We start from the raw sequence: 19336 nt of genomic DNA, 5'->3' as shown, positions 1-19336 counted from the left end.
ATTTAATGTAGGGAGATCCCACAAAGACCCCCAGCAGTAATAATGAATCACAAGCTACAGTGGATGTATTTTGCACCATAAAACTGTGCCAAAAGGGAAAAATGTCAATATTAGCTAAGATGCTCTATTAAAAATGCATATATTAATCTAGTCAAATCACTCCCTAGTTCTTATTTCTTACCTGAGACTGTTGAGATCAAGATCATCTGTATCAAAATCCAAAAGGGCTGTGGAGTATCACTTGGACCGTGAGACTGCAACACAGATGAACTGGATGATATGACTGTGGTTTGGCCTGAGGGATGGATGGTTTTGAACTGGAACTGGGGACCCATCCACAGACGTCTGTGGGGTCCAGTGTGTGTTACAATTTCTACCTGGAACAGATTACGTATCATGATTTAAATGTCCTTATGACCTCCTTTGAAGAGCCTTTCGTGATCCCCCCATACTGTCTCCGAACACCCCTCCAAGCCCATCTTACCAAGTAGGAGAGGTACGGGGCATCCCAATCAAAAGGCAATGATAGTCACAGCCTATATACACATTCTCTACATCCCTCCACTGATTTTTACCAAAATAAACAAAAAATTCACTTTGTGTGTGTGTGTGTGTGTATGTATTTATATGGGTGTGAGCATGCACACGCACATGCACACACATTCCACTCATATACAACACTAAAGTCAAAGAGTAAAAGGACCAGTTGCCTGCCCTCATATAACGAGCATCAACTCCCTAGGGGCTACGTTTTTTCATTCTAGACAGTACTTACCACTTTGTGGGCATGCACTGAATACTACACCTATCAATCCACAGATTAAAAGTAATTCCTTCACTGAGATCAAGCCTCATGACAAACTTGAAGTTGTTCTTGAACTATCCAAGGAAAAGAAAAGATCTGAAATAATTTTCAACACCCAAAGCAGTTTCTTTCCAGTAAATATTCCATCATATTTACTATGCTACCCTCAAAAGCCCGTCAACTTTTAATGAAGAGAGTATTATATACTTTCTCTCAGACTAGATTTGTCTCAAAACACCTTATTGTAATTAGAACGTTTCCTCCACTACCTTGAACATTGACACAGGTATTTTAAGTGCTGCAAACAGTGATACTAAAAGGTTTATGAATTTCATGCTCTATAGAGGGGATAGGGAATGGCGCCAATATTAAAGACTTCAACAACAGAGCAGAGAGTAGAGGATACAGAATGAAACCTGAAGATAACTTATCATTTGATTTCATACATGGGCAACTTGATGAAGAGACTAAATATGCAAACGTTTGGTGAAAGACTACCTCACGAAGTCCTTACCTGCTACATCCACGTCTGTATATACACTTTACAGAACTGACTTCCCCTGTGCCTTAGTTTTGCCCTGAGTTCTTTCATATTTAATCGCATTTCTCTGATTGCGGTGATTATTCTTAACAAAACATAACTGAAAAGGTTCACAGAGTGCAGCTCTGCGTTTGGTAAGTCCTAAAGGGCAAAAAGCATCATGGTCTTAGAACAACATTCGCATTCCCACTAATCACAGGGCGAAAAATACTCAGATTTAGGACAGCGATTTCTGATTCAAGTAGTTCTATCCTGAATGTAAATTAGGCCACAGATAAAGCCATTCTGTGTATTTTAAGCTCAGAACCATCCGTGTCACAGAGCCGAGAGGTAAACAGATGCCTATACAGTTTCACTGAGGCGATTGACCAGATGTTCCTATTCATTCTCCTAGTGTGTGCAGTACAAACATATTGTCTATACTTTCACACTGACAGCACACATTACCCCTTCTTCTAATTGAAAAGTTGAAGTGAAGGACAGTGGTTTCTTTGCCAGCATTTTTTTTTTTACTTTACCATGGTATCCTCAAGAAAGGAGGCACCTCCACCAGACCAGGAATCGAAGCATCAACCCTCCTTCAAGGAGGCTTCCCGTGAATGCTTTAGGTGTAATGAAACGTATGTCACCTACACACAATTTGATGCTCTGGCTTCCAAAATTCCCTTTAGTTTGTCAGGCTACCCTCCCTGAGAAAGCAGGGAAACTGCAAGAGCCTCCACAGAGGCACCTGTCTGATGAAAAGCCGCTTGGATTGGTAATCTGAGACAGGTCATTAACTTCACCAAGTGATGTCAGACTTGAGGCAGACATAACAGCATTTTGTAATGAAGTCATTCGTAATCTCATCATTTTGAAATCTGCCCCAAGTATCTTTTATTTCAAAGCCCTTGCAATGAAGACAGCCTCACCTGGCAAGGGGAGGAAGGGTCAGCTGGAGCTGTCACAGGCCTGGCTTAGAGACCACTGGAGGCAGCAGGATGAGAGCCGAGGAAAGGAACCCAGCTGGGCACAATCAGGACGTGGGCAGAGCAGAAGGCTGACCTCTTCTAATCCGAGTATGGGCCCAATCTTCAGAAAAGGTTGGCTCCACAAAACATAGCCCACACATTGTTGAAAGGCTTCACGGTTTCAACAAGGGCAATTCTCATTTTAATCCAAACAGTCCATCTAAAACCCAAAGGTTCTAAGGGATATACATGGATTGTTTGAAAGCTATGCATATTTTATGCCCTCTGTATGAAAGCTAATGTACACACACACACACACACACACCACACACACACACATATACAATACATAAAAAGGATATGTATATGTATCCTTGCAGCAGGATTTATAAGAAATTCTTCGTATGGAAAGACAACTGATTAATTCTTGGTGATCCCACAAAGAGTTCCCAATTCTGCCCATTTTCCTCTAAGGAAAATAATTTTTAAGTTTTTAGAATTGAAGAATAAACACAGACAATGGATTTGTTTTCTTTCACTTTAATAGGCCAAACATTTTAGAGTTTTACCTGAGAAAGCCATTCTTCATCTTCCTGTCCACTGTGGTCAGAAGCTAAACTGTCATAGGACCCATGCCGAGTAATGGGCCCTGGACTTCCAGGGGGAGCCACTGTAGGAGAAAGAAAACATATTTAAACAACCTTAACCCATGCAGTGGAAACATTCACGTGGTTGCAACCATCCCGGACACTGTGTTGAATTTTAACATAAAATATGATGTTTAATGCACAAAGGCGATTCAAATAATTAATGAACAAGAAAGGCTGAATTTCTTAGGAGTAAGAAGGATCTCCAATTAAGAGTACCCTTTAAAAAGTACAGGAATTTCATCAGACAGGTATCAGCGTAAAAGAAATAAACAACCAGCTGCACCTTAGCAGCCCGAGTACAGTAAGGAGCAGTGAAAATTCCATGATACCTGCTCGGGACTCAGGACATTTCAATCATCTCCAATTAACAAAGAAATTAATTTGACGCACTTCCTATAGTTTGGGGAGGAATTTTTTAAACGAGTGTCAAGATTCTCTGAGAGTCTATTTAGTAGTTTCATATCAATTAAAAGGCATAAATATGCATTTTAACTTAAAAACACTTCTAGTTCCTGAAACACTTCATTCATCCAAAGAAATATTTCATTTTCTTGGATACTGTAGTTTCCCCAATTCTAAGTGGTAGAATATAGTCTTAAAATACAAAGAAAAAAATACAAGAGGCTATTTTCTTATATAAGGAAGAACCTTTGCTTCGTCAAAGCAATAAAATTATTCAACAAACATCTATTGAGTTCCTACTATAAACCAAATATTATCCCAATAAAAACTTAGCCTCTTCTTTTTAAAGTCCCATAGTATTTATTTGCTTATATTTATTACAAAATGGACTTTATTTTTTGGAATACTTTTTTTAAGACTTTATTTGAGAGAGAGCGAAAGAGAGAACACAGAGGGAGAGGGAGAAGCAGACTCCCCACTGAGCACAGAGCCTGACATGGGGCTTGATCCCAGGACCCTGAGATCATGATCTGAGCCAAAGGCAGATGCTTAACTGACTGAGCCACCCAGGCACCCCAATTATGTGGAATACTTTTAAGTTCACAGCAAAACTGAGCAGAAGACACAGTGATTTCTCATATACGCTCTGCCTCTATCTATGATTTTAATACCAAGAGAAATAAAGCAGTGAAGTACTGGGGAAAGTAGAAAAAAAAAGGCAAAAAAAGGAGGAAGTATGTGAGTATTAAAAACAGAATACAAAAGAATGAGAAACAGAAAATTATCTCATAATTTCCATCACCCAGAGATTTGTGTGTATGCATCTACATGTGCTACATTCCTAAAAATGAAATAAAAGGATATGCACATATTTAAATCTCTTAATGCTGATTAGGAGTTATACAGGTATATAGTTCCTTCCCGAGCAGTGACTGAGAATATTGCCAGACAAGGTATTCCGAAGAACTAAATCTGAGTGAAACAGATTCAAATCAAGTAGACAGAGGCAAAGAACCTAGGGCAGGATTTTAAAGGATGCGTGCTCAAAAAAAACCTACTTAACTTGCTGGCGGAGAAGTGGTACCTAAGCCATCAATTACCATTCAGAAGGGGGTAAACAATATAAAGTGTTAAGATTTGCAGTGGTGAAAACGATTAGCCACTATTTTTTCAAATCATAGTTCTAATTTGACAGGCATGCTGGCATTTGATCACCGAAGCAAAACATGTAATTTCTTATGATTCTGAATGGTTATCATGAAGAAAAGAGTATCATAGTAATTATCTCATTAATATTTAAGCATCCTCTTGGGAATATTTTGGTGTAAATTGCAAAACTGTTAAGTAAATTTATGTTTACAAAAGGCTGAGTTGTTCCTAAGCCATTTGTTATCTTTTCAATAAATAAATTTTATTTTTATTTTTTTTAAGATTTTTTTTAAGATTTTATTTATTTATTCATGAGAGACAGAGGGGGGGGGGGAGAGGAGAGAGAGAGAGAGAGAGAGAGAAGCAGAGGGAGAAGCAGGCTCCCAAGCAGCAGGGAGCCCAATGCGGGACTTGATCCCAGGACACTGGGATCATGACCTGAGCTGAAGGCAGACGCCTAACGACTGAGCCACCCAGGCACCCTCAATAAATAAATCTTATATTGAATTCTTTTTTAAGAAGATTTATTTATTTCTTTTAGAGAGAGCAGGGGGAAGGGGCAGCAGGGACAGGGAGGAGAGAATCTCAAGCAGACACCCACTGAGCATTGAGCCCAACGTGGGGCTCAGTCTCACAACCCTGAGATCATGACCTGAGCTGAAATCAAGAATTGGATGCTTACACCGACTGAGCCACCCAGACGCCCCTGTATTAAGTTCTTAATACAAAACAGAACAAGTGGATCCTTCAAAACCTCCATAAATAGTAGTCAAGAAAGTGACTAAGGACAAATATCTAAAGGTTAGGACATACTTTGGAAAGGAATTGAGGGTGGAGAAGATTTTAAAGAGGTGAATGAATAGGCTATGCAGATATGTGAGGGGAAAGTGTTACAAAGAGAATCTCAAGTACAAAGATTCTGAAGTGGGAGCAAAAAGAAAATGTTTTGGTAATTATTAGGAGGCTGACATAGTTGGGTGTGGTGAGGCAGGTTGAAAGTGGAAGATGAGTTCAGTAAAACAGAGGGGGTGGGGAGGGAGGACCAGCAGATGGCTTAGGGCTTTTTTCCCCCAATAAAGCTAGGGTAATGTGATGAAAAGATATTAGAAAGTTGTAAAGAAAAGTGAGAAATTACATCCTTGTATAACTACCTACCATTTAATGAGAACTTTTCCAAGAGTTTATGTTGCATTCTATATATGCTGACCCCAGGCTGGGACCGTCACAGTATAAAGCACTCTATTAGGTATTAAGTGAATGGAATTTTGGATTCTGGACTAAACGAGGAGACCAGAATGGTGGGGCATTTATTTATCCATTATCAAAATGGGATAAACTTAAAAAGAATACAGTGTCAGGGAAGGGGTAAGGAGTAGGATTGTAGATGAAACAAGATTAGTCATGAGTTGATCGTTGTTGAAGCTGGATGAGGGAACATGGAGAGTTATTATACTATTGTTTTCTTTTTTTTTAATTTTTTAATTTTTTTTTAAAGATTTTATTTATTTATTTGAGAGAGAGAGAATGAGAGATAGAGAGCACGAGAGGGAAGAGGGTCAGAGGGAGAAGCAGACTCCCTGCTGAGCAGGGAGCCCGATGTGGGACTCGATCCCGGGACTCCAGGATCATGACGTGAGCCGAAGGCAGTCGCCTAACTGACTGAGCCACCCAGGCGCCCTATACTATTGTTTTCTAATTTTGGCATTTCCCATAGCAAAGAGTTCAAAAAAGAAGAAGAAAAAAAGAATTCCCCTCCTCCCAACAGTCCCCCTACTTTCCAAAGTGATAAAAATACCAAATACATATCTATGAAACATTAAATCTGAATCCTGAATTCCTAAATAGAGATTTTAAGAGTTCCACACCTTATGTTCACTAAAAAATAGTTTTCCGATAACTCTGAAGCATCCAGAAGATTCACAATATAAAATACAAGTCAGATGGGATAACATTTTCAACATCAAATAAATATCCTTCCCTCTCCCTTACTCTGTGTTTAAAAATTTTCCTCAATCCAGGTGGGAAGTACATTCCACGTTCACTATGTTAAGGAAGCAATGACATACCAAGTCACAATGAAAAAGGAATTCAAAACCTTGACCCTGGCATAAGAAAAAAAAACTGAAAGTACGATAATTAAGAGCAAGGCTTCCATAATCTCTAACCCGCCAATTATTAGGAAGGATTGAGATTAAAGCAAGAGTGCCATCAGCAAGAAAGGGGTAAAAAGAGGGTCCTTAAGGAAGGGAAAAAATGACTGAATCCCAGGAGGTTGCGGGATAAAACATCTGTGAAAAATCCTATCTTCGTTCTTGGGTAGAGCTCAAGGAAGTAGCAAGAGATCCCACGTGGTTCAAGAGAAGAAGAGGTGTGCACACGGTGTGTCTACACAGTCAAGTCTGTGATAACCTCTCCAAGTTCCCTGTGGACCAGCTGAGAATAGTATTTCATATGTGTACAAGAGGAACATGGACGAGAGCCAGAGAACTGACAGGCTTTGAAAAGGCTTTGAAGTAGAAACAAGGATGGATGCTGCAGAGACCTAGAGGAACCAGTGACCAGTGATCAGGCAGGGGAACTGGGACATCCCAGTGGTGACAATAAGGATAAAACGTCTCCAACTCTCCCATCTCTTACCTTTGCACTCTGAAAGTCCTATAGAATTTAGAAGCAATTTTGGAGGAGGTATAACTGATTGAGATTAATTTTTCCACACTTGCTAGAAAGAAGGCACAAAAGAGAATTACGTAAGAGAATTTGTTTATAGAAAAAAATTAAGTTCCATGTCTCATAAGCCTGAGTTTAATGGACCAACATAGATACCTTTCTATATAAAGAAAAATGTTTAGTATCTTTTACATGTACCAACTATTCTTAGATCATTAATAAACTTGAGACAGGAAAAGAATATGGAATTCTGTAATAAAAATCTCTGCCATGTTCCTTCCCTTCCTTAGGGACAGTACTTTAAAACAAACCTATCCACCTAACTAGAAAGGCTACCCTGCCAATTTACTTTAGAGAATACAACTTCAAAAGTACTGCCTCTACACACAGGCATTTGGTAAGTATAGATCAACAAGCAAGTACAGGATGAGCAGATCATTATGAGGTAACTGTGAGCCAGACTGTTTATACTGTGTTTTCGGGAAAGCAGATCATGCTTCTAGTGAGTAAATAAATGCTAAAAAAAAAATCACGAAGTGTATTTTGCTGTCTTACAGTGATATATGGGTGTGTCTATGTATACAAATGTGTGTTTCTATGTATATATTTATATATTTTAATATGTGTTTATGTGCAAAGCAAACAAAAACAAATCTGTTTCGGTACCGACCTTTGCAAATTAGTCCTGTTAATCTAAACCCCAAAAACTGCCAAGTCAGTAGAACAACATGAGTAAAATTATGAACAGAAAGATGAAATGCTACTTTGATAACGACCCTAAGTCTGAATCCCACATAACAAAATTCTCAATATTATAAAGTGGAAAAAGTCAATATAATATAACTTCTCAGATATGTAAATGGTTTGCACAAGTTCTCCAGTTTTGAAATTTTAGATGTCTTCTGCTCTACAATGTAAGGATCAATCAGTATAGAATTTTTACAAATTACCCATCTAAAATATGGTATTTCTGAGTTAGAGAAAGTTAAAAGTATTAATTTAGATGCTGTTAAACTAAGCTACAAAGTATTAAGCTACTCAAATAATAACGGCTAAATTAAAGAGTTATAAACATTGTATTTTTTTTAAGATTTTATTTATTTGGGGTACCTGGGTGGCTCAGTCAGGTAGGCGTGGAGTTATAAACATTGTATTTTTTTTAAGATTTTATTTATTTGGGGTACCTGGGTGGCTCAGTCAGGTAGGCGTCTGCCCTCAGCTTGGATCATGATCCCAAGGTCCTGGGATCGAGCCCCACATCAGGCTCCCCGCTCAGTGGGGAGCCTGCTCCTCCCTCTGCCTGCCACTCCCTCTGCTCGTGCTCTCTCGCTCGCTCTCAAATAAATAAATTTATTTGAGAGCAAGCGAGAGACAGAGCGCCCGCGCGCGCACAGACAGTGGGGGGGTGGGGGCAGAGGGAAAAGCCAACTCCCTGCCAAGCAGAGCCCCAATGTGGGGCTCCATCCCAGGACCCTGAAGTCATGACCTGAGCCGAAGTCAGACATTTAACCCACTGAGCTGCCCAGGCACCCCAAGAGTTATAAACATTGTATTAATAGACATCCAAAGACACTCTAAAGTCTTCTTTTTAACACTGGTTAATAGAATGAATATAGACTATGACTTGTAGGTTAGCATATGTAAGATTAAATCAAGGTTCCAAAAATGAGTTATTACTAGTCCTAGAGAAATTTAAACCTCTTGACATTTCAGGATGTTTCCCCCAAAACAAGAACAGTATAGCCTCAATTCCAAGGAACCAAATTCTTTCTAAAATATCCACAAAGTAATAACTAGATCTCAGTAACCTAGATTTGTGGGCAAAATATCTAGTCTTCCAGTTAGAAAATAAGTTTTTACCATTAGTATGTTGAGTATATTAGGGCAGGTAATTATTTTTCTTAGCGTATTGGGCATGGTTTAGATATTCAGAAAAAAAGCCAGATCTCTTTTAACTGTGGAGTTTACAACACAGTGCACAGAGTCTAGGTATTCTGTTAAGATGAAAGAATAAATGGAATAATTATTTGCTCCCAGCATCACCTGCTTTTAAAGCAATGAAAGAAAAAAAGATTTGACAATGCATATCGAAATAGATAAACCACTTACACGTTATAAGCATCCTTTTTACATAAACTAACACAAAACATACTACTGAACAATGAGCAGTGCTTAAATGTGAAGCCAATGAAGGAAAAATCCATTTGGTTCTGTTCTGTTCTTGTTCTACTCTTCCCTGCATTTCTTGATCTCCCAGTAATAAATTCTCTTACACGGAGCTCTGGAAGCTTTGGAAGACATAGCTAATCAACTACAGGTTCTGTTGCCAGTGAACTCCACACTCCCAGCTCTAGGGGATGTTAAATAGCTATTCTCCTTGAAATGAACCTCAAGGCTATTGGAATCAGGGAAATCTGCTTCTCAAATAAGGGGCAAAATGCTAGTCCAACTGGTATCTAGTTTTTTATGTGAGATACAACTTTCTGCCTTAGCTCTTGTTGAAAAACCTACAGTATGTTCATAAGCTGAACATATAAATCTAGAAAGAGGCTTAGGGAGTCTTTTAATAGAAAGAAATGAAGGTGGATCCAAAGATTTTCATTTGGAGAAGTGAGTGCAAGCCAGGTCATACCGGCGGCTGTGTGGGCAGTGAGGCAAAATATTCTTCACAAGATTCAAGACCAAATGCAGCTTGTTTCCTACTCCCTATCGTTACCCCACCAATCCGCCGCAAACAATAAAACCTTCGCCATGCTGAAGTCTTCAGTGGAGACCTGAGAAGTGAATAATGTTGTGCCGGCATTATTCAGTCCTTTTAGTTACTTAGGGGAACAACATTCCTTTTTCTAGCAAAAGAGAAATTTGTGAGTTAAATGACATCATGTTGCCTTGAATGAAACAGCTCAGGCTCAAAGTTCACCCAAAGGCCAACAATGATAAACTCTCATCCAAGGACAAATTTCAATACGTTTTTGGTACTTATTAAAAAACAGCATTTATATAGCAGCCATACAATAAGAGAGGGCTCTTTACCAAACTGTTTCTGATCAGAAAGCACTCGGGACCTGAGGAAGAAACGCTGGTTGGGAATGCAGTTTCCGAGCACAGAAACCAAAACTTGCCTTTTAAAACATAAGGCTCAAAAGACAATCTAAAAGCAAAGCAGTCGACGGCATTTCCCAATGAACAAGCAATTCACAAAAGAGGTAATACAACAGCCAAGAAGCGCATGTGAATAGTAGTAATCAGAGACTTGGAATTTAAACAAGTCAGGCTTTCCTACTATCAAACTGGCAAAAATTAAACCCTGGCCTTTTAAAAAATATTTTTTTTATAAAGGGAGAAGGCTCTCAGGTCAAAAATAACACACCTAAATACACTGAGAAATGGGAAGCATTCTTATTCTTATTAAGGAAGCAACTAAGCAACTCTATTTCTACTGAAGTCTAAAAGGAAGTTTTTCTCTGATTTACAAATGTTTCCATTAAAAGTAAAGTGATTCACTGAATTTCATACACAGAGGGGTTAAGACAGCAGCAGCACAATATATTACTGGCTATTCTGTTTATTAGGAGCCAAACTCTTGTGCCAGAGCAACAACAGCTGAAGTGTTACAATACATCAAAGGGAACAACTTTACCTACGTTATGTACTAAACGGATCGATGATTTTCCTTGCACCCTGACCCTGCGGCACCATAGATGTTCTCTAATTAATTATTAAAGTTTTCTAACAGTCAGTCATTGTACATCTCTGGTTTCACTTTCCTTTTATTCCACATTCCCAGAAGAACAGTCACAGGCAATATATAATGAGAAAAATGACATATCCTCATTGCCTATGAGATAATAGATTTCACTGAATAACCGACAACACTGGGTACATCTCTTCCCCGCCCTGCTCCATCTCCTTTTCCCTACCCCCACGGTATCATATAATATCCCCACAGAAGACATAAACTAAGGAGCTTTCATTTGTTATTCTGGCTGCCATAATGGTCATTTGACAAGTAGCATCTGGACAAGTTATACCTGGAGGTAGTCTGCAAGGGTTCACAATTTAGTTTTGCTCAACATCACCGTAAATACCGTAGAATGAAGAGAAAGAATAAAACATGCTGGCTTCATGCTATCAGCAAGATCAGTTATTCCACTAAAAATTTCACACTGTCCCAATATACTTCTGAGAACTAAAATGACTGCAACAATCCCTTCAAAACATTTGCAATTAACCTCAAGGTGGAGTTTATTTACCTGGAAGGATGAACACAGTGCCTATTTGATGTGTATTATGGCAACTCAACTCTTTTTTTTTTCCTAAAGATTTTATTTATTTGACAGAGAGAGACACAGTGAGAGAGGGAACACAAGCAGGGGGAGTGGGAGAGGGAGAAGCAGGCTTCCCGCCGAGCAGGGAGCCTGATGCGGGGCTCGATCCGAGGACCCTGGGATCATGACCTGAGCCGAAGGCAGACACTTAATGACTGAGCCACCCAGGCGCCCTGGCAACTCAATTCTTAATACAACTACATTATATATACATTAAAACAACAGATGGACAGCTTAAAAAGTCCACCCTCAGTATTTTAAAAGATCATATTATGACCATGTAATACCTTGCCTGTAGTTTATGGATAGCAACTTTGTCTTACTACAGATTGTAGAATCTAGCCAGACATGTAAGGCCAAATAACAACAAAACCATTCTTACCAAAGCCCACCTCTACAAAAGGGTAGAATACAAGGCACCACTTAGAGCAGTTGCCTCCTAGAAGGGGATGAGGATGGCTGGGGACAAGAACAGCTTATTTTTCAGTAAATACTCCTTGATACCTTTAATTGTATTTACCATGTCCTATTTAAAATTTGTATTTATAAAAAGTCACGGAATAAGCACACTCCAATTGCTATGGTTAGTGCAGTCAATCCAGGAAGTCAAGAAAGGAAAACCAAGAAATCAGATGCGTATCAATGAATGATGGAAACCAATGTATGAAATAAAAGTTGAGCTTACTGCATAATGAGTCATGTATTTCCCCCACTATTTTCTTAGGTTCAGTGATGCTTTCTTTAAGGGGGGGTTGTGGAAGTGCTTATATACACTCATTCTCCTACTCATTCCACATATAGCCATTTATCATTATCTCTATTTATACACACACATAGCAAATATAGGACCAGGTTTAGCAACTGCTCAAGGACACATGGTAGTATGTGTTTCTGTTGATGGAAATGACTATTTGCTGGAAGCCAGGTCTCCTAGTGCTAATTCTATGTAGAATTGTGAGCTGTAATCCTTCAGTAGTGGCAAATGTATTCTTACAGATAACCCTCTATGTTAGATGCATTTCTTTCAAGAATAATCAATTCCCCATTCTAAATTCAAGGAACACTATAAAATATAATACCTTTTACAAAGAGACTAAGATGAGTAGAGGATATGCAGAAAGTTTATTTACCTGGAAGGATGATGTCTTGAAGGTAAAAAAAAAATTCACGGTTTTTGGTCATTAAATTGTGTTCAGTTATCAACGTACCAATCTGTACAAGTAGGCAATAGGCCAGTTATTGTAAACTTACTGTTCTTGGTCCCATCTATAATGGCATAGTTGAAAAGCAAACACTCTAATGTAGTTAGTCCAGCCTCCACAATAAAGTACAACAAACAAAAAATAAAGGGGAGGAAGTTGATTGTAAATGTAAAAATGACAAATATCATTTTTTTAATTTTATTATGTTATGCTAATCACCATACATTACATCATTAGTTTTTTTTTTTTTTAGATTTTATTTATTTATTTGAGAGAGAGAGACAGAGATAGTGAGAGAGAGCACAAGTGGGGAGGAGAGGGAGTAGCAGGCTCCCCACAGAGCAAGGAGCCTGATGCGGGACTTGATTCCAGGACCCTGGGATCATGACCTGAGCCGAAGGCAGACGCTTAACCAACTGAGCCACCCAGGTGCCCCATCATTAGTTTTTGATGTAGTGTTCCATGATTCATTGTTTGCACATAACACCCAGTGCTCCATTCAATACGAGCCCTCTTTAATACCCATCACCAGGCTAACCCATCCCCCCAAACCCCTCCCCTCTAGAACCCTCAGTTTGTTTCCCAGAGTCCATAGTCTCTCATTGTTCATCTCCCACTCCAACTCTCCCCCCTTCATTTTTCCCTTCCTACTATCTTCTTCTTTTCTTTAACATATAATGTATTATTTGTTTCAGAGGTATAGGTCTGTGATTCAACAGTCTTACACAATTCACAGTGCTCACCATAGTACATACCCTCCCCAATGTCTATCACCCAGTCACCCCATCCCTCCCACCCCCCACCACTCCAGCAACCCTCAGTTTGTTTGCTGAGATTAAGAATTCCTCATAGCACTGAGAGCATATGATACATATCTTCCTCTGACTGACTTATTTCGCTTAGCATAATACCCTCTAGTTCCAACCACGTCATTGCAAATGGCAAGATTTCGGGTTTTTTGATGGCTGCATAATATTCCATTGTGTATATATACCACCTCTTCTTTATCCATTCATCTGTCCATGGACATCTTGGCTCTTTCCATAGTTTGGCTATTGTGGACATTGCTGCTATAAACATTGGGGTGCCCGTACCCCTTCGGATCACTACATTTGTATCTTTGGGGTAAATACCCAGTAGTGTAATTGCTGGGTCGTACGGGGGCTCTATTTTCAACTTTTTGAGGAACCTCCATACTGTTTTCCAGAGTGGCTGCACCAGCTTGCATTCCCACCAACAGTGTAGCAGGGTTCCCCTTTCTCCACATCCTCGCCAACATCTGCTGTTTCCTGACTTGTTAATTTTAGCCATTCTGACTGGTGTGAGGTGGTATCTCACTGAGGTTTTAATTTGGATTTCCCTGATGCTAGGTGATGTTGAGCACTTTTTCATGTGTCTGTTGGCCATCTGGATGTCTTCTTTGGAAAAATGTCTGTTCACGTCTTCTGCTCATTTCTTGACTGGATTATTTGTTCTTTGGGTGTTGAGTTTGATAAGTTCTTTATAGATTTTGGATACTAGCCCTTTACCTGATATGTCATTTGCAAATATCTTCTCCCATTCCGTCAGCTGTCTTTTGGTTTTGTGGACTGTTTCTTTTGCTGTGCAAAAGCTTTTTATCTTGAGGAAATCCCAATAGTTCATTTTTGCCCTTGTTTCCCTTGCCTTTGGCGATGTTTCTAGGAAGAAGATGCTGCGGCTGAGGTCGAAGAGGTTGCTGCCTGTGTTCTCCTCTAGGATTTTGATGGACTCCTGTCTCACATTTAGGTCTTTCAACCATGTGGAGTCTATTTTTGTGTGTGGTGTAAGGAAATGGTCCAGTTTCATTCTTCTGCATGTGGCTGTCCAATTTTCCCAACACCATTGGTTGAAGAGACTGTCTTTTCTCCATTGGACATTCTTTCCTGCTTTGTCAAAGACTGGTTGACCACAGAGTTGAGGCTCCATTTCTGGGTTCTCTATACTGTTCCACTGAACTATGTGTCTGTTTTTGTGCCAGTACCATACTATCTCGATGATTACAACTTTGTAATAGAGCTTGAAGTCCGGAATTGTGATGCCACCAGCTTTGCTTTTCTTTTTCAACATTCCTCTGGCTATTCGGGGTCTTTTCTGGTTCCATACAAATTTTCGGATTATTTGTTCCATTTCTTTTAAAAAAGTAATGGTATTTTGATAGGGATTGCATTAAATGTGTAGATTGCCCTAGGTAACATAGACATTTTCACAATATTTGTTCTTCCAATCCATGAGCATGGAAAGTTTTTTCATTTCTTTGTGTCTTCCTCAATTTCTTTCTTGAGTATTTTATAGTTTTCTGAGTACAGATTCTTTGCCTCTTTGGTTAGGTTTATTCCTAGGTATGTTATGGTTTTGGGTGCAATTGTAAATGGGTTTGACTCCTTAATTTCTCTTTCTTCTGTCTTGTTGTTGGTGTATAGGAATGCCACTAATTTCTGTGCATTGATTTTATATCCTGCTACTTTACTGAATTCCTGTATGAGTTCTAGCACTTTTGGGGTGTAGTCTTTTGGGTTTTCCACATAAAGTATTGTATCATCTGCAAAGAGTGAGAGTTTGACTTCTTCTTTGCCGATTAGGATGCCTTTTATTTCTTTTTGTTGTATATGCTGTCTGCAAGAGACTCATTTTAGACCCAAAGACACCTCCAGATTGAAAGAGACGGGGTGGAAAACCATTTACCATGCTAATGGACACCATAAGAAAGCTGGGGTGGCAATCCTTATATCAGACAAATTAGATCTTAAACCAAAGACTATAATAAGAGATGAGGAAGGACACTATATCATACTTAAAGTGTCTATCCAACAAGAAGATCTAACAATTGTAAATATCTACTCCCCTAACATGGGAGCAGCCAATTGTATAAGCCAATTAACAACAAAAGCAAAGAAACACATTGACAATAATATAGTAATAGTAGGGGACTTTAACACGCCCGTCACTGAAATGGACAGATCATCTAAGCAAAAGATCAACAAGGAAATAAAGACTTTAAATGACACACTGGACCAAATGGACTTCACAGATACATTCAGAACATTCCATCCCAAAGCAACAGAATACACATTCTTCTCTAGTGCCCATGGAACACTCTCCAGAAGAGATCACATCCTAGGTCACAAATCAGGTCTCAACTGGTACCAAAAGATTGGGATCATTCCCTGTGTATTTTCAGACCACAATGCTTTGAAACTAGAACTCAGTCACAAGAGGAAAGTCGGCAAGAACTCAAATACATGGAGGCTAAAGAGCATCCCACTAAAGAATGAATGGGTCAACCAGGAAATTAAAGAAGAATTTAAAAAATTCATGGAAACAAATGAAAATGAAAACACAACCATTCAAAATCTTTGGGATGCAGGAAAGGCCGTCCTAAGAGGAAGGTATATAGCAATACAAGCAAGCCTTTCTCAAGAAACAAGAAAGGTCTCAAATACACAACCTAGACCTACACCTAAAGGAGCTGGAGAAAGAGCAGCAAATAAAGCCTAAACCCAGAAGGAGAAGAGAAATAATAAAGATCAGAGAAGAAATCAATGAAATAGAAACCAAAAGAATAGTACAACAGATCAACGAAACTAGGAGCTGGTTCTTTGAAAGAATTAATAAGATTGATAAACCCCTGGCCAGACTTATCAAAAAGAAAAGAGTAAGGACCCAAATAAATAAAATCATGAATGAAAGAGGAGAGATCACAACTAACACCAAAGAAATACAAACAATTATAAGAACATATTATGAGCAACTATATGCCAGCAAGTTAGATAACCTGGAAGAAATGGATGCATTCCTAGAGATGTACAAACTACCAAAACTGAACCAGGAAGAAATAGAAAACCTGAACAGACCTATAACCAGTAAGGAAATTGAAGCAGTCATCAAAAATCTCCCAACAAACAAGAGCCCAGAGCCAGATGGCTTCCCAGGGGAATTCTACCAAGCATTTAAAGAAAATTAACTGTTCTAAAAAAGAGAAATGGAAGGAAAACTTCCAAACTCATTTTATGAGGACACCATTACCTTGATCCCAAAACCAGACAAAGACCCCATCAAAAAGGAGAATTACAGACCAATATCCCTGATGAGCATGGATGCAAAAATTCTCACCAAAATACTAGCCAATAGGATCCAACAGTACATTAAAAGGATTATTCACTACGACCAAGTGGGATTTATTCCTGGGCTGCAAGTTAGTTCAACATCCGCAAATCAATCAACGTGATACAATACATTAATAAAAGAAAGAACAAGAACCATATGATCCTCTCAATAGATGCAGAAAAAGCATTTGACAAAGTACAGCATCTTTTCTTGATTAAAACTCTTCAGAGTATAGGGATAGAGGGCACATACCTCAATATCATAAAAGCCATCTATGAGAAACCCACAGCGAACATCATTCTCAATGGGGAAAAACTGAGAGCTTTCCCCCTAAGGTCAGGAACATGGCAGGGATGTCCACTATCACCACTGCTATTCAACATAGTACTAGAAGTCCTAGCCCCAGCAATCAGACAACAAATATCATTTTCTGTAAAGAATTAATGCAGCTTCTTCCCTGCTTCACTTATTTAATATCTAGTTACATACTGGATAAGTCCAGATCATTATACAGCAGGAAGAATTAAGTACAGATTTTCTCTTGCCTAAGCAAAAGAGGTAAAGTTCTCTTGGCATGGAGAGTTAAAAGCTTTTAGACATGGAAGACATCAACGTTTGCAACCTATACTTAATATAATAAAAATCTTTCCAATCATTAAGGATCCAACGATGTGTTCCACGCAATGGAGAAACTACAAGTTCAAATTTTTACCTCTAAATGAATCAGAAAATTCACAGAACCAAGAAGATAGGAGAAAAAATGAGACAGAGAATACTAGCCCACAACCACCACAGGGTTTTCTCTCTTTTCAAATGCAAGAGAACAGTTTCAAAGGCTTGCTCTCCCCTCTACTTCTCCACAGTGTAAAACTACTGGAAAGAGTTACCTCCATAAATCATTGCCACAGCGTAAACTCCATAATATGTAATGGCATAGTAGTTAAGTTTTTTTTTTAAGTCCTTATCATTAGATACATACTAAAGTATTTGTAGGTAAAAAGATACAATAGTGGGTCTCATAATACTTTATCTGCCACACATTAAGGAAAAAAAAAAGATTTTGGGGCACCAACCTGGCTGTCAGTACAGTGTGTGACTCCTGATCTTGGGATTGTGAGTTTGAGCCCCACAGTGGTGTAGAGATTACTTCAAAATAAAATCTTTAGGGGCACCTGGTGGCTCAGTTGGTTAAGCGTCTGCCTTCGGCTCAGGTCATGATCCCAGGGTGCTGGGATCAAGCTCTGTGTCAGGCTCCCTGCTCCATGGAGAGTCTGTTTCTCCCTCTCCTTTTGCCCCTCCCCACCCCCCACTTGTGCACACTCTCTTTCTCTCTCAAATAAATAAATAAATATCTATTTATTTCTCTCTTTCTCTCTCAAATAAATAAAATATTTTTTAAAAAATAAAATAAAATCTTAAAAGATTTTAAAGGAACAGAAGAGACAAGAGAGGAACAGTGTTGTTAACTGTTGAAGCTAGATAATAGGCAGATTTGTTATACTGGCCACCGTCTTTCTGTGTATGCTAGAACATTTCTATAACTAAATTTTTTTAAAGACTGCTGTGTGAAGGTTTGAAAAAAAACTGGGCAGACATTTCTTGATCTGCAGACTGACTCAGAGTCATCTTGATTCTACTCTTGGCTAGGGTATGAGATGTCTGAAGTATTCAGAACTATGTTGTTTTCACACAGCATTGTATGTGTGAGAATCTTTCATGTTAATTCCTTTAGCTGTGGTTTACTGGATGACATTTAATTTCTATTCTCAATGACAAATTGAAATAGTCTGTCCCTCCTTCCTCTGTTCTTTCCCTTCCTTCTTTCTTTTCCTGCCTTCCTTTTTCCCTCCTTCCCTTCTCCTTCTTCATCTTTCTCAGGACTTTCCAAAAAAAGTTTTTTGAAAATCACCTAATTAATATTATATGAATACATGCTTATTATAAACCTCAAAGAACATGAAATAAAAAAAATGAAAGGTTTACTGGAATAGTGAACAATGATTCCAATGATAATCTTTCAGAAAATCAAATGTTCTTCTGGCATTTTAGAAGTCTTAAGGTTGAGTCTTACATTTTTAAGTAAAAGTTTCAGAGTCTTAAGGCAACTATCACAAAGGACTTCCGGGGTAAAGCCTTTTAGAATGCAGTGAAAACCCAGAAAAATTTCACTCCCTATAAAATTACTAAGGGAATGAAGATACTCAAAACAAATAGGTCTAAAAGAAATTTTCAATTTGCATCAATAAATTAGAATTGCTAAGTAAAATGTCTTTCTATAGCTTTGAAAATGTACACGTTAGAGTAGAGCCCCACTTACCCAGATGACCATTTAAGAACAGAAGAGATATGATCTAGCACAAATGTTTTATCTTCACTGTTGTTTGTTAACAACAAAGCATCTTTAACTGTGCCATCTGGTAGTATCTCAGTCATAAAGCACTTGGAATTGAGAGAGGCAAGAAAGACATCCAGAGGGAACAAGGATACCATTTCTATTAACACCAACTACAACCAACA

At 38.7% G+C, this 19336-nt stretch overlaps 1 protein-coding gene across 1 annotated transcript in view; it reads right to left on the bottom strand.

The window, feature by feature from the left end:
• BCAS3 (BCAS3 microtubule associated cell migration factor) overlaps positions 1-19336 on the bottom strand; it is a 598955-nt gene that overhangs the window by 274156 nt on the left and 305463 nt on the right. Inside the window, 3 exon segments of the mRNA XM_027625284.2 lie at positions 182-224; positions 227-377; positions 2866-2966. Of these exon segments, the coding sequence (XP_027481085.2) occupies positions 182-224; positions 227-377; positions 2866-2966 (295 nt within the window).

This window comes from Zalophus californianus, chromosome 16 (genome assembly GCF_009762305.2).
Source record: "Zalophus californianus isolate mZalCal1 chromosome 16, mZalCal1.pri.v2, whole genome shotgun sequence".
In the NCBI taxonomy this organism is placed as follows: Eukaryota; Metazoa; Chordata; class Mammalia; order Carnivora; family Otariidae; genus Zalophus; species Zalophus californianus.
This window is presented reverse-complemented; position numbering and strand designations above follow the sequence as displayed.